General features: G+C 34.0%; 2 protein-coding genes across 3 annotated transcripts in view; both read left to right on the top strand.

Annotated features, from left to right (window-relative positions):
• Window positions 1-11,656, top strand: part of LOC108903775 — a 14,318-nt gene extending 2,662 nt beyond the window's left edge. The window contains exons 2-9 of the mRNA XM_018706068.2: window positions 644-1,028; window positions 3,577-3,799; window positions 3,884-4,103; window positions 4,250-4,526; window positions 6,992-7,948; window positions 8,045-8,261; window positions 10,976-11,195; window positions 11,264-11,656. Coding sequence (XP_018561584.1) covers window positions 644-1,028; window positions 3,577-3,799; window positions 3,884-4,103; window positions 4,250-4,526; window positions 6,992-7,948; window positions 8,045-8,261; window positions 10,976-11,195; window positions 11,264-11,543 — 2,779 coding nt within the window. The 3' untranslated portion in view covers window positions 11,544-11,656. The remainder of the gene's footprint in view (window positions 1-643; window positions 1,029-3,576; window positions 3,800-3,883; window positions 4,104-4,249; window positions 4,527-6,991; window positions 7,949-8,044; window positions 8,262-10,975; window positions 11,196-11,263) is intronic.
• A 1,421-nt stretch (window positions 11,657-13,077) lies between these two features.
• LOC108903806 (UDP-glucuronosyltransferase 2B16-like) lies at window positions 13,078-23,557 on the top strand. 2 transcript variants are annotated; one of them, XM_018706107.2, is made up of 4 exons: window positions 13,078-14,120; window positions 20,413-20,632; window positions 20,717-20,936; window positions 23,092-23,557. In XM_018706107.2, the coding sequence occupies exons 1-4, from the start codon at window positions 13,302-13,304 to the stop codon at window positions 23,387-23,389; spliced, it is 1,557 nt and encodes a 518-aa protein (XP_018561623.1). In that variant the 5' UTR covers window positions 13,078-13,301; the 3' UTR covers window positions 23,390-23,557. The 2 variants fall into 2 exon arrangements, with proteins under 2 accessions (XP_018561623.1, XP_023310147.1); XM_023454379.1 differs by lacking the exon at window positions 13,078-14,120 and adding an exon at window positions 17,174-18,018.
• The last annotated feature ends 26 nt before the right edge of the window (window positions 23,558-23,583 follow it).

Genomic DNA, 23,583 nt, shown 5'->3' with positions numbered 1-23,583 from the left:
CTTATCAAATAATAGGAATGTTATGTCATGCCACCTGAGTATTTTCAAAGACGCCGCAGTAAAACGAATAAACAGGTGCAAAAAACGATCAAACCATCAAGGTTTTAGGTACTGAAATCTACGAAAATACTAACTTTTTTATATACAACTCCACATGTAAATATTCTTATAACATTTACTTGCTTAGTCCTACATATAAAATTGTTTACTTTTATTTATAAGTACGTGAAAATAATTCTTAAAATGCGGGGTTTGGATAATAGTAAACGCATGTTTTACAAACGTTTTTTCTTAGTTGTTATTTTATTTGAGTAAATTTAAATAGTAACAATGAATAAACAGAACATCAAGGATTTTAATTTGTGCTTACTTCTGTTCTACACGTTTTACTTTTCAAGATTTCAGTACCTAAAAATGCCAGAAATTTCACCATTTCTCGGCCAGGGATATGGCCACCTTAATAAGAAACATTTTTTACGCGCACTACCGTAAATAATGCAAAAAAGTGCACACAAAACATATATCTTTGTTTAGTAAAAACCCATATTTGAAAATGTAAACATTTTTCGAACTATCATTACTTTTGATTAATTACATGGTCTAAAATATTCATTGGAAAAACTACTCTGCGTATCACTTGTAGGTTTAAAGCGCCTTACATTGGTATCTTTTCTCTCGACGCCATATCAAGGGTGCACAGGGCTATAGGGAACTTCATGCACCCTGTCGTATACCCGGATTACGTCTTTCCATTCAGGAAAAATCTAAGTTTCCTCGAAAGACTCGTGAGCACCGTTATCGGCGGTCTACTGGAGCACGTCTACTCCTATTACTTCTATAGGAAGGAGGATGAAACTGTAAAGAAACATTTTGGTAGCAATGTTAGACTTCTCAGTCAGATCGAGAAAGATGTTGATATGATATTTATCAACGTCAATCCTCTGTTCCATCAGTTAAGGCCTGCAGGACCTAATACTGTGCAAATCGGAGGGGGCACGCATTTAAGGGAACCCCAACTGCTGCCAGAGGTTGGTAAGCTTATTAGTCCCGACGTTATCTGTTCCAAAAAGTCCATATTTGGGTGAATCGTATATCCACTGAGATTCTTGGCTTTTTGGCTTTCAATTATCACTAGAAATGAAAATTTTTCTATGCGCATAAAAAAAATGTGGGGTTAACTTTTGGCGGCACAATATGTTAAAAAAATTCGAAGAATGTCATATTTTTCTTCCTATTTAATTATGTATCCTTTCAGGAGTTGATTTTAGGTGAAAATGGAAGAGGAAATAAATGTTTGTATTCAAATTTTAGAAAATATGACTAGTTACAAATCGAATGAATCATGATTATTATTGTAAAAATCGAAAAAATCGTCAAAAATGGGGTTCAAGAACATTACTTTTTAGGGATTTTTTTTGGGGTGTTTAAATTGGGTATAGGACCTTCATACTTGGCTCAAGAAAACTTCATGTTATGTAGAATCATCACACCAAATTTCATCAAAATCGGTTCGATAGATCTTGCATAAAAATTTTGCGATTCAAATTTTGAAAAAAATATTGCGAATTTTCATAATTTTGCACAGCAAAAACCAAGGCCCTTAGATACTTGAAAATTTAATCACACATAGAAGGGCTCTCAAGCTTTCAAACGCTTTTTAAAAAATTCGAATCCGTTAATTGGGAGAGCTCTGGCGCTTGTTTAAACATTGGTCGAATTTTGTACTTATAAACAATAACTTTGTGAATATTCAACTAAATTAAAATTTTTTAAATAGGTTTTAAAAGTTCTTGGAAAGGCGCTTCTTTAAAAAATAAAAGAGATCGATTGGTCAATTAATTACGTAGTTATAGCCGATCAAAGTTAATCGTCATTTACGCTGGATGTACTGGGATATCCGGGCTAATTTTTCGCAAAATACTGTTGGTATTCCGAGTACTTACCAGGTCTAAGTTCGCAATACTTTTCTTCATTGGCAACCTACTTTAAAACATGTTTAAAGTTATTTATGGAAGCGAGAAATTCAATAAAATCGCACGGGTGGTGGTGGTGGGGGAAGCAGAGAGCGCGGCCGCTTCGGCCTGCTCGAAATTGAATCGGCGATTTCAAAATCGCGACGCGCTTAAAAATTTTTAATATCTCAGCTTCTAGAGGTCCGATTTTGATGATTTTTTATAAAACGATGTCTCGCGAGTTAAAAAAAAACAATTAGCGTATTTTCAAATGCCTATCGTTAATAATTATTGGTCTTTCAACAGTCCGATAATTATTTATCTTAAACTTCCTTTAATTATTAACTCTATTTTTTTATTGTATCAAAGGTAAGTGCATAAACTTATATACTGTTTATCAAAGATCAAAAACAAATTTATTTAAATATTCTAAAATTGTTTCAACAACAATTATTTTCAAAATATGCCGAAAATTAGTAATATAATGAATTAATTTCTCATTTGCTTATATTTTAAACACTAAATATTTAAATTATACTTTAATCACAAAAAAAAATATTAAAAAAAGAATCTTTCTTTCATTTCAATATATTATTTCGTATTCGAAAAATACGACCTTGAAAAAAATAGATACACGTATATCCCGTTAGGAAAAGAATCTCTACAACTTGTATATACAGTGTTATTTTTTTAAAACCTGACAGGCCAACTTTTTTATTTGCAGTAATAGACTAGTACTTCCAATTGCAAAGTTGTAGGAAATAACTTGATTAAGAAAAATTTACAAATAATTCTTTCCGGTGTTGCCAGATTTCTGCAGTAGCTACTAAAACGATATTTTCTAAATGGCAACACGGTTAACTTTGATCGGCTATAACTACGTAAGTAATTGATCAATCGATCTGTTTTTTTTTTAAAGAAGCGTCTTTCCAAGAACTTTTAAAACCTGCTTTAAAAAATTTGATTTGATTGAATATTCACAAAGTTATTCTAATTGTTTATAAGTACAAAAATTTGACCAATGTTTAAACAAGCGCCAGAGCTCTCCTAATTGACGGATTCGAATTTTTCAAAAAGCGTTTGAAAGCTTGAGTGCCCTTCTATAGGTATGTAATTCAATTGGGAGAAAAATATGACATTTTTCGAATTTTTTTAACATATTGTGCCGCCAAAAGTTAAGCACATTTTTTTTATGCGCATAGAAAAATTTTCATTTCTAGTAATATTTGAAAACCAAAAAGCCAAAAATCTCCGTGGATATACTATTTACCCAAACTAAAACAGATACCGCCTAGTCTATATACAGTATGTCTATAGTTAAGGTGGACAAGAGACGAACAATTAATTTTATTTTTCATTTTACAGGAAAAGTCGTTATGCACAAATTGTTTTACTTGCTTTTAAAAGGCCGAAAGGCAAATTTATTCTTACGTCATGTTTAGAATTTTGATTTTCTAAACGTCCTGTACATGTTAACCAAAAATTCTACGGCTCAACATATATTAATAACCAACAATTTTTTTTACATGAAATGACTTTTTTCGTAAAAAATATACAATGTGTATCCTCTAACGGAATTATGAAAAAATGCGATTGACATAATTTTGAGACTGTTCTCTACTAGAACATTCAAGAATTCATGGATTCTGCGAATAAGGGGGTAATATACTTCAGTTTGGGGTCCACTATGAAAAGTTATTTAATCAGCGACGAGTTGAAAAGTATCATCCTGAACACGTTAGCCGATTTGCCCTATATGGTTATATGGAAGTTTGAAAAGGAAGATTTACCGGAAAAACCAAATAACGTGAAAATTATGGAGTGGGTGCCGCAGCAGGACCTTCTCCGTAAGTATTAACATATATGAGGTTGATTTAATAATAATTTCAAGTAAATTTTCACGATTAGCACTTTTTTTAACTTTATTGCAGAGCATCCCAATGTCGTTTTATTTATAACGCAGTGCGGTCTTCAGTCAATTGAGGAATCCATATTCAGTCACGTGGCCATGGTAGGAATGCCGTTTTTTGGCGATCAGTCTAGGAATTGTAGGATAATGAAAGAAAATGGCTTGGGCTTAGTGGTGGACAGGAAAAATCTAACCAAGGAGGCCTTCCGTGAAGCCATTACCGAAGTTATAAATGAACCGATGTAAGACCTATCTTATTGTGGATCTTTTTTCTATTTTAGATTTATATTTGTCATAATTTGGCGAATATCGATTGTTTTTCTTCGATGTTCGATTCTTCGTTGTTGCTTTTCGTATTGTATTAAATTAAATTAAATTTAATTTTTAGTTATCGAAAGCGAGTGAGAGAAGTGGCCGAGTTGACCAAAGACGTAGAAATGACGGGTTTGGAAAAAGCGGTCTGGTGGACAGAATACGCGATAAGAACGCGAGGAGCTAAACATTTGAGAAACCCCATCGTGGACTTACCTTTTTATAAAGTTTACTTGTTGGATGTAATAGGATTTCTCTTAGTTATTATTGCAATATATTTATACGTCATTGTAAAATCTGTAAAATTTATATTTAGGCTTATCTTTTCCAAGAATGATCATAAAATAAAAAAATAATAATGATTGTGGTTTAACTATTCACCATGTAAATAAAAAAACAACACGTGCGGTATCAAATGGAAGGTATTTATTATTATCTCCCAATTCGAGTGCTAGACAATTTTAATTTCAATTATATTGCGTAATTAGGTAATCATTATAGACTAGGCTATCTGTTTTGTGGGCTTAACTTTTGGCGGTACAATATGTTAAAAAAATTGGAAAAATTTCATATTTTTCTTCATATTTAATTATGTATCTTTTCAAGAGTTGATTTTAGGCGAAAATGGAAGAGGAAAAAAGTGTTTGTAATTAAATTTTTTACAAAATATGACTAGTTACAAATCGAATGAATCATGATTATTATTGTAAAAATCGAAAAAATCGCCAAAAATGGGGTTAAAAAATATAATTTTTTTGGGATTTTTTTTGGGGGTCTTTAAATTGGGTATAGGACCTTCATACTTGGCTCAAGAAAACTTCATGTTATGTAGAATCATCAGACCAAATTTCATCAAAATCGGTTCGATAGATTTTGCATAAAAATTTTGGGATCCAGATTTGGAAAAAAAATTGCAAAATTTCAAAATTTTGCACAGCAAAAACCAAGGCCCTCAAATACTTGAAAATTTAATCACATGTAGAAGAGCTCGCAAGCTTTCAAACGCTTTTTGAAAAATTCGAATCCGTCAATTGGGAGAGCTCTGGCGCTTGATTAAACATTGGTCGAATTTTTGTACTTTATAAACAATTAGAAAAACTTTGTGAATATTCAACCAAATCAAATTTTTTAAAGCAGGTTTTAAAAGTTATTGATTTTTTATAATTAATTTATTAATTTAATCATCATTTCTTTTGTGATTAAAGTATAATTCAAATATTATTTATTGTTTAAAATATAAGCAAATGAGAAATTAACTCATTATATTACTAATTTTCGACATATTTTGAAAATAATTGTTGTTTAAACAATTTTAGAATATTTAAATAAATTTGTTTTTGATCTTTGATAAACAGTATATAAGTTTATGCACTTACCTTTGATACAATAAAAAAATAAAGTTGATAATTAAAGGAAGTTTAAAGATAAATAATTATCGGACTGTTGAAAGACCAATAATTATTAACGATAGGCATTTGAAAATACGCTAATTGTTTTTTTTTAAATCGCGAGACATCGATTTAAAAAAAAACATCAAAATCGGACCTCTAGAAGCTGAGATATTAAAAATTTTTAAGCGCGTCGCGGTTTTGAACTCGCCGATTCAATTTCGAGCAGGCCGAAGCGGCCGCGCTCTCTGCTTCCCCCACCACCACCACCCGTACGATTTTCTTGAATTTCTCGCTTGCATAAATAACTTTAAACACGTTTTAAAGTAGGTTGCCAATGAAGAAAAGTATTGTAATCTTAGACCTGGTAAGTACTCGGAATACCAAAGGTATTTTTCGAAAAATTAGCCCGGATGTCCCAGTACATTTAGTGTAAATGACGGTTAACTTTGATCGGCTATAACTACGTAACTAATTGACCAATCGATCTGTTTTTTTTTAAAGAAGCGTCTTTCCAAGAACTTTTAAAACCTGCTTTAAAAAATTTGATTTGATTGAATATTCACAAAGTTCTAATTGTTTATAAGTACAAATATTCGACCAATGTTTAGACAAGCGCCAGAGCGCTCCTAATTGACGGATTCGGATTTTTCAAAAAAAGTTTGAAAGCTTGAGAGCCCTTCTATATGTGATTAAATTTTCAAGTATCTAAGGGCCTTGGTTTTAGCTGTGCAAAATTTTGAAAATTTGCTAATTTGTTTTCAAAATCTGGATTGTAAAATTATTATGCAAAATCTATCGAACCGATTTTGATGAAATTTGGTGTGATGAGTCAAGTATGAAGGTCCTATACCCAACTTAACGACCCCAAAAAAAATCCCTAAAAAATAATGTCTTTTAACCCCATTTTTTACGATTTTTTCGATTTTTACAATAATAATCATGATTCATTCGATTTGTAACTATAATATTTTGTAAAATATGTAATTACAAACATTTTTTCATCTTCCATTTTCGCCTAAAATCAACTCTTGAAAATATACATAATTAAATAGGAACATATTTCGATTTTTTTTAACATATTGTACCACCAAATGTTAAGCCCCTGTTTTTTTTGCGCATAGAAAAATTTTCATTTTTAGTGATATTTGAACGCCAAAAATCTCCGTGGATATACGATTCACCCAAATATGGACTTTTTGAAACAAATACCGTCTGGACTATTAATTTAAAAAATATTTTGATGCAACAAGGTAATTGTGAAGTTTAATTACTGTCTTATATCCTGCCCTGTCTTCACAACTTTATACCTATTTAAAATTGCATAGAAATAGATACAATTAAATCTCATTTAATTGACAGAAAAAGTGGTAAATACAAAACAACCAACGTGCGTAGTATTTAGACCACTTCAGTGATAGGAAAATTAAAGTATACACTCAAGGATAAAGCCGAAGTTATCTATTCAGCTCTTAAAATCATTTATCTCTAGCGATATGATTTCACTCCCGGTAAATCTAAGCCCGAGCAGATCAGTACCGACCCAAGCTATGGGCGTCGTCTTATTGCTTGTCTTTGCGGTCGTTCCCATCCTGATGCAAACGGAATGTGCCAGGATTCTGGGAATAATACCTACCGCCAGCTACAGCCACCAGGCACCCTTCCAGCCCTTCTGGCGGCAGCTCTCTTTGCGAGGCCACCAAGTGACGGTGATGACCACCAACCCAGCGAATGACCCCTCGCTGACGAATCTAACGGAGATCGACCTTAGTTTCACCTACGAAATATACAGCAAGTACAATTTTACGGAGTTCGTGAGCGACGACACCAACAGCTTCTTGAAGATAGCGCAAACGATGAAAACGATGCTCAACGAAGCTGGCGACTTTCAGTTTGGACACCCCCAGGTGCAGAACCTCATACACAACAAAGGAGTGACATTCGATCTGGTGATCGTAGAAGCGCAATTGCCCGCGATGATGTCGTTCAGTTGGAGGTTTAACTGTCCCATGATAGGGATCGCGTCGTTGGACTCGGGAATGCAGTATCACCTGGCTATGGGCAACCCGACGCATCCCATAGTGAATCCCGACCTCAACCTGCCCGTGGAAGATGCGGAAGACATGACTTTCAAGGAGCGGATGTCGAGTTTCGTTTACCATTTCGGTTATACGCGCTATCTCTACGACCACGCGTATCCAAACCTCCAGGTTAAACTGAGGACTATATTCGGTGAGGATTTGCCCGACTTACTACAACTCCACGACAACATGGCGATGCTCTTCATAAACACTCACCCCATCTTTCACAGTATCAGGCCTTTGAATCCTAACACTATTCCTATAGGCGGTGGGATCCATCTGAGGAAACCAGAGCCCTTAGCTGAGGTAGGTACTTGTATTGATTTCAATTTTAATTATTTCTAACGCAAGAAATCGGTGGATAGGAATGAATAATTTGTAAAAGAATCAAATCGTTTCTAGGAGATTCAAAGTCAACTGGACAACGCTAAAGAAGGGGCGATATATGTCAGTTTTGGCACAAACGTGAATGCACGAATGGCGAACAGCGTAATTACGGTAATACTGGAAGCACTGGGAGAACTGCCTTACAGAGTGCTGCTGAAGGCCGATTTAAAACTAGAAAAGACACCAAGGAACGTTGTCACACACAAGTGGCTACCGCAACAAGACATATTAAGTACGTCTTTTAGCCATTAGTAGAAATCTATTAATTAGTCCAGGAAATATTTTTTGTTTCGGCGAGCTGAATTTATCACTATAGATGCTAAATATTATGTACAGTAACATATTAGTTTCCACAGTCATAAAAATGGGGGGAAGATTATTTCATTTCCACGAGAAAACAGTGAAGTACCTTTTTTGTCTTCAAAAGACCTACAAAACTAGCCCTCGAGCGCAGTGGCGGCTCGTGACATTGAAAATAGGTGAAACATATTTATTGATTGATTAAAAATAAGCGCCGCATGCGAAAATTTTCAAGGTCAAACGGCTTTAAATTAATCTGGAAATTTTTGTTGCATTTGCTATATTACCGAAAAACTGACGTTGGCGAAAAGGATTTAAATTTTATAAAAAATAGAAATATTAGTTCGACTCGTGCGGCGAATTCGCCATATTAAAAAAAAATTTTTAGGAACTGTCAAAGTTTTTCATCCATCACGACAATTAACTGGTACTGGCACTTTTATGCTTCCTAATTCAAATATTTCTTTAAAATTCCTCTCGTTTCTTTTTTCATTTAAAAGTTTCTGGGTATTTTTAATTTGTGGCATACAATAATTAATATTTAGTGAGCGTTTTTGTAGCACATCAAAAAGAATATCAGTAATCGAAAAACATCCGCACTACCACTTATACTCCGAATACCATTCATTCCGAAACTTCTGAACATACAGAGAAGGCACAGGTCTTCCGCAATTTAAAAAATATTTTTTGTCCTCAATTTTCCATCTGGAAAATGGCGTTTCCAATAAAATACATACATGATCGTGCATAGGAAACATTTCTACAAATTACTGGTACAAAACAAATATTAATAAAGAACCGTTGTAACCGTGCACTGGGCAAAGTATCGTATATCTTTAAACACGATAGACAGGCGATGGGCGATTGGGCGATGCCGATGACTGATGAGAATGCAGCTTGAACTTTTGCATCACTCGTTCTCCTACGCCGTAGTTTACACATGCGTTGGCTGCCTCGTTGCCATGACAACCGCCGTACGGAGAGCTACGGAGAGAAACAGATACATACCAATTTCAATATGAGTCACTTGCGTATACTATACGTTGTATGACTAATAATATAACGAGCGTTCAAATAAAAACGTGGTCAAGTTGGTTCTGAAAATTTGGACGTAGGGCGTAGCGTATAGCAAATGAACTTAAACGTCATCTGTCAAAGCGCTATATCGCCGCTATCAATTTGAATATTTTCGTTTTAAAAAGCGTTTAAAATGGTGTTTTCTCAAGAACTAAAAGTGTTTATCATAGAGTCCTACTTTAGAAATGGACGCAAGATTGATGGAATATGGAAGTATTCTATTGAGGAATGTTTCATAGAATTTCAAAATCAATTTCCCGGCGTTGTTGGGTACAAAATTTTTCAAAGTGCAGTTCAGCGTTGTGTTAATGTTTTTCGTGAAACGGGCAGTGTAACAAAAAAAAGAAGGAAGCGGCCGACCTAAAAAGCGGACTGAAGAATTAAAAGAAAATGTCCAACAAATAATGGAAAATGCGCCAAGAACTTCTGTACGTGTTTTATCACAAATGGTGGGAGTACAGTCGGTACCTGCCACACAGTGTTAAAAAAAGATTTGCGTTTGTTCTCCTATCGTTTAACTTGTCAGCAAGAACTTCATGAAGTTGATTTTCCGCGACGGGCTGTATTTTGTGAATGGTTTTTAAACAACTACGGTGAACTTCATAATATCACCTTTTTTTCTGATGAAGCCTGGTTTCATTTAAGTGGTTACGTAAACTCACAGAATATGAGAATGTGGTCTTCTGAAAAACCAGGTAACTTTTTTGTCGAGGGCCCTCTACACGCTCAAAAAATTGGAGTTTGGTGTGCTCTCAATCGAAGGAGGATTTATGGACCTATTTTTTTTAATGGTACTCTTACTGCGCAAAGATATAGAGAAGAAATTATCGCTCTTTTTGTTAACCAGCTGGAAGAAAACGAAATTACAAACTTTTGCTTTCAACAAGATGGCGCAAGGGCACATACCTAAGGCAGGCGAGACGATGAATATGTTGAGGGAAGTTTTCCAAAATCGACTAATAAGTCTCAATGTTGAACATGAATTTCCACCGAGGTCATGTGATATTACGCCGTGTGATTTCTTTTTGTGGCCTTACCTTAAAAACACTATTTTTGAACTGCCTATTCCTGATTTAAACCATCTGCAGGCTCGACTTATAGACAAGATTCGTGAAATTAACAATACCCCGAGCATCTTAGAAAATGTCTTTAATTCTTTGAGGAACAGGTGTGAAAAGTGCTTGGAACAAGGAGGGGGACACTTTCCGCAGCTCCTTTAATTGTTTGTTATTGTTATCACGATTATTCTTTAAAATAAAGTTATATAGTCATTAACGTTATTGAAACTGACAGCTGCTATACAGCTCGTTGAGAAATGAGGTTAAGTTGGTCGCTATAAGCTACTCCCTACGTCCAATGTGTCAGAGCCAACTTCGACCACGTTTTTATTTGAACGCTCGTTATAACTATATCACGCTCGTGCGTCGTATATTTCATTTTGCAACTAAGGCTGAAAAATAATAAATTTACCATCTACATCTTATTTATTGCTGCAATTTTACTATAGCGAAACTGATTGTTAGGATGATGAGTTTTATGACGGTACCAAACCAACAAATATCTTTTTAGGACATCCTAACTTGAAGTTGTTTGTTACCCAAGGAGGGCTACAATCCCTCCAGGAGGCGGTGTACAACGCCGTACCTTTGGTCGGCATACCGTTCCTAGGCGATCAGATCGCGAACGTCAATAGGATGGTTAAGAAAGGCTACGGTCTCAAATTGAACAAAAACGATGTAACCAGAGAATCTATCAAACGCGTCGTACTGGAAGTCATGAATAATCCAAAGTAAGCCGTTAGCGACTAGTAATCTATTGAAGAAAGGCTACGAAAAATTGTAAACTGTTATTTTGCAGGTATAGCGAAAAAGTTCGAGAACTGAGCGCGATCTACAGAGAAGAGGAAATGCCGAGCTTGGAAAAAGCGATATGGTGGACGGAGTACGTCATCAGGCATAAAGGAGGTCGCCATCTGAGAAGCGTCGCGGTGGATATGCCGTCTTGGAAGTACTTCATGTTGGACGTCATAGGATTCTTGCTTTCAGTTCTAGTTTTGTTTACTTTCACGTGCTACAGGATCACCAAGTACGTTTCTAGGTTATGTGTGAAAGCTAATTCCAAGCTCAAAGTTCAATAAAAAAAATGTGCCTAAAAATTTTAACCACGCACCAAAATCAACAACTTTTGTCTAATAACTTTTCTCGAAAACCGCGTAGTTTCTAAGATACATAATACATATATTTTTTTTAATTTTAACGTTTTATTACCCGCCACTGGGGCAGAAATGTCCAAACGTTGAGTCAAAATAAACAAATAGAAGCACAACAATAGAAACTAATTAGTGCCAATATTTACTCTACAAACGATTTTAAGATTGTGAATCGTTCCATGAAACATTCGTATATTTTACTTAAATATTTCCGTAATCGCTGTTTGGAAATATCCATTTGTTGATGTAAAATATAAAATGTTGATCGCCTTCAGAAATACGTTTATATGAAATCACATACTCCTTGGTTTGAAAAATACTATAAAAAGGGATGGAAATAATTACAAACTACTTTATATAGACCAGGAAAATAAGCTGGGAAATTACCATTTCGCGACTTTTTGTTTCGGCAAGCTGAATTTACCACTATTGATGCTAAATATTACGTACAATAACATATTAGTTTCCACAGTCATAAAAATGGGGGGAAGATTGTTTACAGGGTAGTTAATTGTATAATTTTTACGTAAATTCGCGTTTTTCGCTTTACAACTAAGGCTAAAAAATAAAAAAAATTCCAAGTTGCAAATTTGAAATTAAAAAAAAAGATAGATTTCAAGGTATTATTATGAAATCTACCATGAAAAAAATCAGTGCGATTGTGGAAGATCCTCGGGATCGTCCAGACTAAGAATTAGTTAATTTGTTTATAAGGCCATAATTTGGAAACTATAGACTGATAAGGAATGAGAGGATGCGATGCCAAAACGTTCAGGTAATAATAACGCAGTTTATAAATGTTTAAATCAAAAGTCATAAATAAACTTCTGTTTATAACTTTTGATCTAATCAATATTTTTTGACGCTCGAGGGCTAGTTTTGTACGTCTCTTGGACACAAAAAAAAAGTACTTTACTGTTTTCTCGTGGAAATGAACGGAAAAAAGTTATAAGCGAAAAACGTGAATGTACGTAAAAATTATACAATTAACCACCCTGTAAACAATCTTCCCCCCATTTTTATGACTGCGGAAACTAATATGTTATTGTACATAATATTTAGCATCTATAGTGATAAATTCAGCTTGCCGATACAAAAAGTCGCGTCCAACTCTATATTTCCTGGCCTATGTAAGTAATAAAACTGTTTTGAAATTAGTTCACCCGAGAAATATTAAAAAAATACCTAATCGCGATTCGTTGTTATTTATTACAACAACATTGTTGTTAATGGTAAGTGTAGATATTTATTTGTTATTTATCATCGTTTTACCAATGTCAGTGTCAGTATGTTGTAAAACAAATCGGTTTTAGGCGAGTTTTTAGCACAGTTTAAAGAAACTACGTGCCGCGACGTAATTAAAATTAATAAAAAATGTACACACAGTTGTTACCTCATGACTGTGTCCAAGTGAGGGAAAAATATTTATTTTGTGAACTTTTGTGAAGACGTTATTCTTTATAAAGTTTTCTATCGGTTTCGTAATTATTTTCATACCTAAATTATCTTTTTTATGTACAAAATCTTAACTAGATATACTTTTATATACATAATAGAACAGTAAAATTATATGACCTAGAAATTCCAATCCTAAATTATCAATGAACCCGTTTGTTACATAACAACGAAATACTAATAAATACAATTGACCTAAAAGTTTCTCGGTTAGGTTGTAGATTCCGGAAAATGAAGTGGGTGGTTTTCTTGTGCGGTTTCAGTTTTTTACTGTTGGGAACATGTCACTCTGCCAACATAGTGGCATATATGCCCTTTCCGTTTTACAGCCATCAAACAGCTTTCAAGCCGCTGTGGTTAGAACTGGCGAAAAGGGGACACAAAATCACTCTCATCCAGTCTCAAGTCACTGTAGAAAACAACGAGAACATCACCCACATACTCCTGAACGACACGTACAGAATTATGAACAAAGGGAAAATGTTCGACAAAATAGCAGAAGGCCAGTCCATCGTCAAGACACTCGTATCGGAGTTGCATTCCCTTTTCGAGTCAATGGAATACCAATTGTCGCATCCAGGAGTCCAGGAATTGCTGGCAAGCGACAAGAAAGTCGATCTGTTCTTCACGGAGTTCCTTGCGACGTTTGGCACGGCTCTTGGGCGAAAGCTCAACGCGTCGATGATCGGCTTGGTATCCATGGACTCCTCTATTCACGGACACCTCTACGTGGGCAACCCTACGCACCCGGTTATGTATCCAGATAAAGATATGCCGTTTTACCCGGCTCTTACCTTCAAGGAAAGGGTGATAGACACTTTTTTCTGGGTAGCTTTTAAACTGTCAATGGATTTTATATTCAATCCCATGATGGAACGGGTAGCTGCGAAATGTTTAGGGGAGGTAGAACCTTTGGAAGACATCGCTAAGGAGGTTAGTCTGCTGTTTATAAATGCCAACCCGCTGTTCAATGCCGTAAGGCCTCTAGGACCTAAAACTTTCAACATTGGAGGGGGGCTTCACTTGTTGGAACCTCAGCCGCTGCCTGAGGTATGTATAACGGTTTAGATTTTCTTATTTTTTTATGCCAATGTAGTTTTTTTGATAAATTATATAGATGGTACAGTGATTGAAGCTGAAAATCAGCCGTAACATCCGAATTCTTTGAAACTGCATGGATTTGCATGAAAATTTAGAATAAGGCTCATCTTAGGCTCAAGTTCAAAAGTGACATAAGCCCGATCGATGCTTTTTGTTTTTTAGGGGTAAAAACTACCCCTTAGTGAAAAAAATTGAAAAAATTAAGTTTTAAGCATTTTATTGATAAAACTCTTGTTCAAGCACAAAGATTAAATAATGTCCCATGTTCTCGAACATGTTTTATGATGTATTTGATATTTTCGACCCTTTATTTAACCCTTAAAAACTACCCCTATGCAAAAATAATGATAAAAAAATACTTTTTAAAGATTTGGACTGATTAAATCGTGCAATTATTTAAAATAAAAGTTACCTTATAGCTAATAAAATAATTTGTATCTCATAACACTTTTCAACCCTTATAAATCACCCCTGTGCTAAAAAAATGATAAAATATTACGTTTTAAATCTTGGAATGCTATAATTGACATTCCCTTATATTGTTTATAATAATAATAATATAATAATATCTCTACTCCTCATTCTAACTACGAGAATTAGCCCAGAAGTCGGAGACTTGTGCGGGAGAGGAGGCGGCATATTATTATTACGCAGGCCGCATTTGCGCCCAGGAACGACTTATGTTGGTAGGCCCTAACCGCCATTCAGTGCAGGAATGAGGGAAACCTGGAAAACCTCATTAATTAGGGGGGTGGTCAAATGCCAACCGGTGTCAATCTCTCACATTGACCCAAGCCAACATTCTTCCACCCTACCATACCTGCACAGAGGGTGCCAATCCTCCGTACAAGCATAGCTAATCTACGGTCTACCGGCCGCGGGATTCGAAACCCGGGCAGATCGACACATCGATTTAAGTACTGACGCCTTAAACCGTGCGATTATGAAAGAATATTTTACTTTTGCCATTTTCAACTCTTATAAACCACCCTTTTACCAATGTTAATGTAATTTTTTTTTATTATAATCGATTTTTAAATATAATCAATCATAAATAAAATTGCTACGTTGCATATAAATAATCACACTAAATTTGTTTACTTATTTTATTGGTATAATATAATATATAATATTGCTCCGAAAAAATGTTATTGGTTTTTTTACCATAACTCGGTTAATTTTGAAGCTATAGTATCCTACAAAAAAAGCATTTTAAAGATAATTTCAAGAGCTGTAAGATCGTTTGCATATAAAACCTTTTAAGTTCTTCGTTTTTTAAAGGGAAAGGTCGAAGGGCTCGAGACAGGTCGTTTTTTCACTAAAATGGATAGTTCAAGCGGAGATATCTCTTTTATTTTTTATGCTATAGGAATTAAAAAATCAAAACATTTGTTGAGAAAAAAGCTACATTTTTGTTGTCTATCATTTTTTACGTATCTTTCATAGTTTCAGAGTTATTATATAAATATGGCAATTTTTTTTGAATAATGAAAAATACGTTTTCAACTTTTACCGTACATTATTCAAAAAATACGCATTCTAAACCGGTCTAACTTCAGGATCGTATGAAAAACACTAAAACAAAACTAATTGTAAAGGGTCTACGATTAATTTTAATTCTGATGGAAATGGTAGTGTTTACTGCTCATTTTTCTTTAAAAAATATGAGCAACCCATCTGTTTTGACGATGACTCCTAATTAACTAATTAACTTTTGTAAGTGCTCATTTCGAAAGTCTTTTTGAGTACTACAAAAAACTCCAGGAGTGTGATACACATAAAATTAATCCTTTTTCCGTTATTTGACGTTGAATACATCGATTTGAGTATTCCCCCCACAACAAGTCCCCTTCCACTAACCATATTTCGCTTTGTATAGGACATACAGCACTTTTTAAAAAACTCTATTTATAAGCTACATTTTTGGTCATTACACTTTTTTTAATAAAATGCGTAGTTTTTGAGTTATTCGCGAAAACTACTTTGAAAAAGTGTTTTTTTCACTCAAAATTACAAGTTTTCAATCGAGAATAACTAAAAAACTATTGATTTCTCGAAAAAATTCTTCGATTATTTTTTGCTAAAAATTTGATTCTCTATCGATTTCCAGCGTTATTTTTGAAAAAAAATTCCACCCCCGAGAAGGGGTGTCAACCCCCAACAGGGTGGACGCGTCAATCGGCGCTATGTCACTAATGTTCATTGACCTTTTCTCTAGCTATCTGCCAAATTTCAAGTCGATCGGTTCAGTTTCAAAGAATTCGGAGGTGAAAAGGTTCAATGACTGTACAAAGATTAGGTAGGACTTGATACGAGTAGTATGAAAAGTAGACCTCTTTCACTTTCAATTTGTACAGGCTGAGTAAAGTTTTTGTAGTCAAATTTTTGCTAGAAGACCTTATTCTAAAAAAGAGTTAAATAGAGATATAATTGTGGACCCCTTAGGGAGTCCAGTGTTGAAATAGAAAAAATAAATAAATTTGCCAAATATCTGGTTTTTTTTATAGATGTTTGATGTGGTTTTATACTTAACCAATAGCGGACAAAATGCACTGAGTCACTGCACAAATTTATCAACCAGTGGCGGAAACGTTTACGGAAAAGGGTATTTTAAAATAGGTGTATAAGTGTATTTAATTCCGAAAAAAATTTGTCTTTCATTTTATTAAAAAAGAATGAGCTATTTTTCAGTTATTCTTTTACATTTAAAATAAGCACAGTGTAATTAATAAAAAAATGGAAATTTCACGTTGAAACTGCTATTAAATAAAGTAGCAAATAGCTTTGCAGTTGTAATCCACATAATATAATATGTAATTAATTCTTAATGGAATACCACAAATCAGTTTTGAACGATATGGGTTCAACAACACATCCAGACAAACCAAACAGCACCGTCGCGTCATCCTCACAGATAAAACGGTGACAGATACCAAGACTGTGATAACACTGATAACAACAAAATACTAATAAATATAAACCGTACACAAACCTAAAAGTTACACAGATATTTCGCAGTTTCCCGAGAATGAAGTGGGTGTTTTTCTTGTGCGGTCTCAGTTTTTTACTGTTCGGAACATGTCGGTCTGCAAACATAGTGGCATATATGCCGCTTCCGTTTTACAGCCATCAAACAGCCTTCAAGCCGCTGTGGTTAGAACTGGCGAAAAAGGGACACAAAATCACTCTCATCCAGTCTCAAGTCGTTGTAGAAAACAACGAGAACATCACCCACATACTACTGAACGACACGTACAGAATTATGAACAAAGGAAAAATGTTCGACAATTTGGGAAAAGGCCAATCCATCGTCACTGTACTCTTGGCGGCTTTGAGTTCCCAGGTCGAGGTAATGGAATACCAACTGTCGCATCCGGGAGTCCAAGATTTGTTGAAGGGCGAAAACAAAGTCGACCTGTTCTTCACCGAGTTCCTTGCAACATATGGCATTCCTCTAAGGCGTAAACTCAACGCGTCGATGATCGGCTTGGTATCCATGGACTCCTCTATTCACGGACACCTCTACGTGGGCAACCCCACGCACCCGGTTATGTATCCAGATAAAGATATGCCGTTTTACCCGGCTCTTACCTTCAAGGAAAGGGTGATAGACACTTTTTTCTGGGTAGCTTTTAAACTTTTAATGGATTTTATATTCAATCCCATGATGGAACGGGTTGCTGCGAAATGTTTAGGGGAGGTAGACCCTTTGGAAGACATCGCTAAGGAGGTTAGTCTGCTGTTTATAAATGCCAACCCGTTGTTCAATGCCGTGAGGCCTCTAGGACCTAAAACTGTCAACATTGGAGGGGGGCTTCACTTGTTGGAACCTCAGCCGCTGCCTAGGGTACGTGTGACGTTTTGAATTTTCAAATAATTATCTCTCTAACATCTACATTAAACCAAACAATTACAGGGTCTAAAGAATTTCGGAAAATTTTCCGTGATTTTTGACAGACTGTATTTAAGTGAGAAATGGTCGTATCGAGAATTAAAAAAAGCATTTTCAAGCTCTAAGACACTAGTTTAGAGATCTTTCGGTCGAAAATTTTTAGGGTTTACGGTTATCATGGAATTCTAATAGCGCAACAAAAAATTTTCCAAATTTTTTATTTTTTTCCGTGTTCACGGACTTGGAAAAAATTTTTTCAGCTAAGCCATTGCATGAACCAGATAGCTTGTTTATTCAGCTTTAATTTCCTTTGTTTAAATTTCGATACGACCATTATTCATCGATATCTCGGTGACAGATGGTCCTACAGAGAATTGAAGAGCAGTTTCGAAAACTGTAATAAATGTTCTATAACATGCTGCAACTTTTCGGATTTTTTTTTTTTCGTCTTTTACACGAATTTAAAAAAAAAAAACAGGAAAAAAAAGGTAATTTATATTTTTTTAGAAAATTGACGGCTAAATTAGAAATATTCACGAAATGACTAATGTTAAGCATTACTTTTACAGTTATATATTCAGAAGAATTCTGTGAAGTTTCATCTCGATTTATCGAACCGTTTCTTTGTTTCAAACTATTCAAAAAAATTAATGGGTCACGTTTTTTGAGCTTAAACAGTTCCTAATCATGATTAAAATGGAAAAAAAAATATTTTTAAGGTTGTCTCACATTTTTACCGCAAATAACTTTTAAATTGATTAAAAAAAAATAATTTTTCGAAAAATTGTCCATTTTTTTTTTTTGGAAAACCTTCCGGACATTGAAGAAAACAAAATCCAATTGTTTCCAACACGATTTGGCTTTTCTGTCCAATGCTTGTGTTCATCAGCTTTTAATTAAATTAAAATTAAAGTTGATGACCCAAACCACATTTCGATCCCGATTCATACCGTTTTTTGAGACTTTGTAATTAATTTTTGTACAGTCTGTAATCACATAAAAAACAGTTTTTTCAAAACTACCCTTTTTCTTCTCAAAAAAAAATTCTCGAAAAATATTTTTTTCGTCAATTTATTTTTACAAAGGTAAACAACCTTAAATAAAGTTACTTTATAAGATAATTTCAAATTTCCCCAAAATCTGTGAAATCCCAATGCCAATGAAAATTAAATACAGGGTGTTTCTTAATAACGTGCTAATATTTAAGGAGGTTATTCTTGGGTCCATTTTAAGAAAAAAACTTCATATGAACATATGTCCTAAAAGTCTTAACTTTTGAACTACAGGGTGCTAAAGTTTTATGAAAAAACATTTTTTTATGATAACTTTGGTATTACCTAACCTAGATATTTTTTCAAATTTGGTACACGCCTTCTATTCATCGAGGTGCATTTTCTGATGTACTAACAATTTTATTATTTTTGCCAGTGGCGTCTGTACAGGTTTTGTATTGAATATTTTTGAAGAAAAATATGTTACGCCTCTGCTTTTTCTTAAAGTAAAAATCATTTCTGAAATCCTCATTCCTTTCTGAGCAAATGTGATGTCTTGAATTTTTTTCGTTTGACTTACGGTTTTCGCGTAAAAAAAATAAAATTCATTCATTTGCATCTTATTTGACCACTTCCGTGAAAAAAAAGATTTATGTAACTTTGAACAATAATTTATTTAAGATAATAACTTTTAAACGTTGAAATTATGAAATTACAGTAATCTACATCCATTTCGGAATGGTAAAAGAAAATTACCCTGACATAACATATTTTTCTTCAAAAATATTCAATACAAAACCTGTACAGACGCCACTGGAAAAAATAATAAAATTGTTTGTACATCAGAAAATGCATCTCGATGAATAGAAGACGTGTACCAAATTTGAAAAAATATCTAGGGTAATACCAAAGTTATCATAAAAAAATGTTTTTTCATAAAAATTTTAGCACCCTGTAGTTCAAAAGTAAAGACTTTTAGGACATATGTTCATATGAAGCTTTTTTCTTAAAATGAACCCAAGAATAACCTTAAATATTAGCATGTTATTAAGAAACACCCTGTATAAATGTTTGCTTCGTCAGATAAGTTTTAAAGTAGTTCTATAAACATAAATATCGTATATTACTCATGATATTCATAATATTCATAATAATGTTAACACTGAATGTTTTAGACATATGAAATAGTACAGTTGAATTGTAATCAAACGAAATTTATTCTTTGAAGCGATTTTCTTGTGCCCCATGTTGATCGCCTACAGTTAAAACTACAGTTTTTTATGTTTTCACTTGATTTTGAATTTGGCGGAAATGCTCGCTGTGCACATCGGTACCGTTTAAACTCCCTTATTTAAAGGATCTTCAGGACTACTTGGACAACGCCGAATATGGGGTTATATATTTCAGTTTGGGATCCAACATTAACAGCAAACAACTGCCTAACATTACCAAGAAAATAATTCTGGAAACCTTCTCGCAGTTGCCGTACAAAATATTGTGGAAATTCAATGAAGAAATTCCAGGAAAATCCAATAACGTCAAAGTGATGAAATGGATACCGCAGCAAGACGTTCTCAGTAAGTTGTACTGGGTGTTTATTCGTAATTATCACTAAATATCCACTAAAGAATAATTATTACGTACCTGTTATATTTTTTTAGGGCATAAAAACGTAAAACTTTTTATCACTCAAGGAGGTCTCCAGTCCATGGAAGAAGCCATTTTTAATTACGTCCCCATGCTTGCCCTGCCATTCTATGGAGATCAAAATAGCAACGCACGTAAAATGGCAGCCAAAGGAATTGGATTGACGCTAGATTACAAGAAGTTAAATGTGGAAAGTTTTAAAAGCGCTATTTTGGAGGTTCTCGACAACTCGCGGTAAGTAACCAAGAAAATCGCAATGTTCTTTATTTTCAAAGCATGAAATGATCGTGTGCTTTGGCGGATATTGGTATCTAGATTGGTAGATCAACTCAATGTAGTATAACCATTCTAGATCCCTCTGTAATATCCGTTTTTGTTTTGTTGAAACTTCACAATTTTTCTTTTTTTTTGTAAACTGAGGTATTGAAAATCGCCTAAGTCGGTTTTTTTTTTCCCAAATAGTCCAGGCGGTATCGTCACTCCCGCTAAGAACATGATTCTCATTCAATTTTTTTATTAAAAAAAGACATTACTAATGGTCAAAAATTGTTTAAAGAATTTTTTTTAAACAAATTCGTAATATTCGATTTTTTCGCTCGAAATATTTTAATTTCCTATGCAACTTTTCTCTAAAATCTACCGTTTTCGAGATATTAACGATTTTTTGTTCGAAAAAACAAAACGCGATTTCAACCATTTTCAACGTCAATAAACTATATTTAAAATTACAATTTTTAGTGTTACCAAAATTCTTGAATAATCTTAACAAAAATTCGAAGAGTTGCGCTGGCATATTTTATTCTGAAGACTTGTTTTTTTTATTGTTAATAAGCGTTAAAAAGTCCTATCCGCGAGATTATTGTCTAAAGGAACATAATACAAGACATCTCTCATCTCGTGAGTCAAAAACTAACTAAGCTAAGCTAATTTTTCTATTTAAACAAATAAGTGAGGAAAACGTTTTTTTCACTTTGCAGGGAAAACCGTTAATTTTAGCGAAAAGTGACTCTCAGACAGCTTGTAGGGAGTAAAATTATCTATAAAATGAGACTGGTTAAATTAAAATCGGTTAATAAACAAAAAAGTTATTGCAAAAAAACAAGAAAGGTGCCCATTTTTGTATGTTGTTTATAACTATCGCATTTATTGTTAAAATTTTATAAAACCTATGACAGGTTGAGAGTTTTGTCATACTTTAAAAGTGTGCCAAAAGTGGGCGCTGTAGGTGCAATAGTTTTCGCACAATTCTATTTGTTTATAACGGAGGCTCCAAAAGTTATGAACTTTAAGCCTCTGTACAGGCGTTAATTTTCAACCAAACATGATTCTGAAAGCGTCATTGTAATCTTAAAGACGTAATTAAGCGACCTATTAAAAAATATCACCGTTTTTTGACATTAACATTCTCAAATTGTGCATTAAAAAAACGTGCGTTTTTCGCTTATAAACAATTTGAATAAAATTGTTGCTATTTATGCTACCTCACCGAAAATATTGCAACTAATATTTATTCAGATGTCAAGTAACAATTTTGTATTCAATTAATAAAATATAAATTAATGTACTGTAAATAACTAATAAAACATTATATAACTTATAAATAATTGAATTACGTAGATTTTCCAAACATGTACCTGACATTACTATTGTTTAGTTTTTCTTTACCAATAAATTTATGTAATTAAAATCCTAACTAAATTATCAAACTGTTTTTCATGACGATGATTAAACAAATGTAAGTTAATGGATTTAATCGAGTATATACTATATTCCAATAAAATATATAACATTTAATTTAAAGTAGCAATAGTTTGGTTTTGAATAATTCGCTTTCTTATTAACATTATTTATTAAATAGTTTATTAATATTAAGTTTATTACCATCAAAAAACAACAAACCTACCGGTCAATATTGAGCGATACAAGCAGATCCTTAGTTGTAGGCGTGGAGTATACAGGGTCGGAAAGTCCCCATAGTTCATCGGCCGTTGCGTGAGAGCGATAAAGAAAGTCATAGAAATCCGTGCGATAGAGGAAGATGGCTATAATGAGGGTGTCTAATAGTCACCGCCCATTTCGCCCTTCCACAAATAAGATCCACTTCTTATTTGTGGAATCGCGTTTTTTCGAACAAAAAATTGTTAATATCTCGAAAACGGTAGGTTTTAGAGAAAAGTTGCATAGGTACTGATTTGTTTTCGAAACCCCAAAGAGCCTAAAAAAATTTATTTCTAACGAAAAATCGAAAATTACGAATTTATTTAAAAAAAATCGTTTAAACAATTTTTGACCATTAGTAACGTCTGGCAACATGCGGATATATTTCAAGGGTCATTTTTTTAGTAAGATTAGACTAAAAGTTATTCTATTACCGTCCAATCTTTGACAGATACAGGGAAACAACGAAAGAATTAGCCGACTTGGTCATGGACCAACCGATGACCGGTTTGGAGAAGGCCGTCTGGTGGACGGAGTACGTACTAAGACATGGAAGAACGGAACACTTCAGGGACCGATCCGTTGACACACCGTGGTATCAGTTTTTGCTTTTAGATGTAATCTCTTTCGTTCTTGCGGCAGCAGCAGTTGCGATATACGTTTTCGTAAAAACTTTGCGATTATTAAAGTGGTCGGTATGTAAGTTACACAAAACACTGACTGATGGAAAGAAAACAAAAACGAATTGAGTGCAGTTAGGTGACAGACAGTAATTAATAGATAGATAGTAACAATGAAATGCAAGCATACGTTTACAGAACGTGTCTTTAACTGAAATACTTTTATTGATGAATTAATACTCAAATTATTTTAGGTATTCGTAAACTTTGAATCATGTTTATTGTTGTCATTATCGATAAAGTCCTTAATTATATATATATAT

This window comes from Anoplophora glabripennis, unplaced genomic scaffold (assembly GCF_000390285.2).
Source record: "Anoplophora glabripennis isolate ALB-LARVAE unplaced genomic scaffold, Agla_2.0 scaffold134, whole genome shotgun sequence".
Taxonomy (NCBI): Eukaryota; Metazoa; Arthropoda; class Insecta; order Coleoptera; family Cerambycidae; genus Anoplophora; species Anoplophora glabripennis.
This window is presented reverse-complemented; position numbering and strand designations above follow the sequence as displayed.

Excerpts from the sequence above, each read along its gene's own strand:
- LOC108903806 (XM_018706107.2), top strand. The coding sequence starts at position 13,302 with ATGAAGTGGGTGGTTTTCTTGTGCGGTTTCAGTTTTTTACTGTTGGGA. Across the intron at positions 20,633-20,716 it reads ACCGCAGCAAGACGTTCTCA|GGCATAAAAACGTAAAACTT; the intron begins GTAAGTTGTACT and ends ATATTTTTTTAG. Across the intron at positions 20,937-23,091 it reads GAGGTTCTCGACAACTCGCG|ATACAGGGAAACAACGAAAG; the intron begins GTAAGTAACCAA and ends AATCTTTGACAG.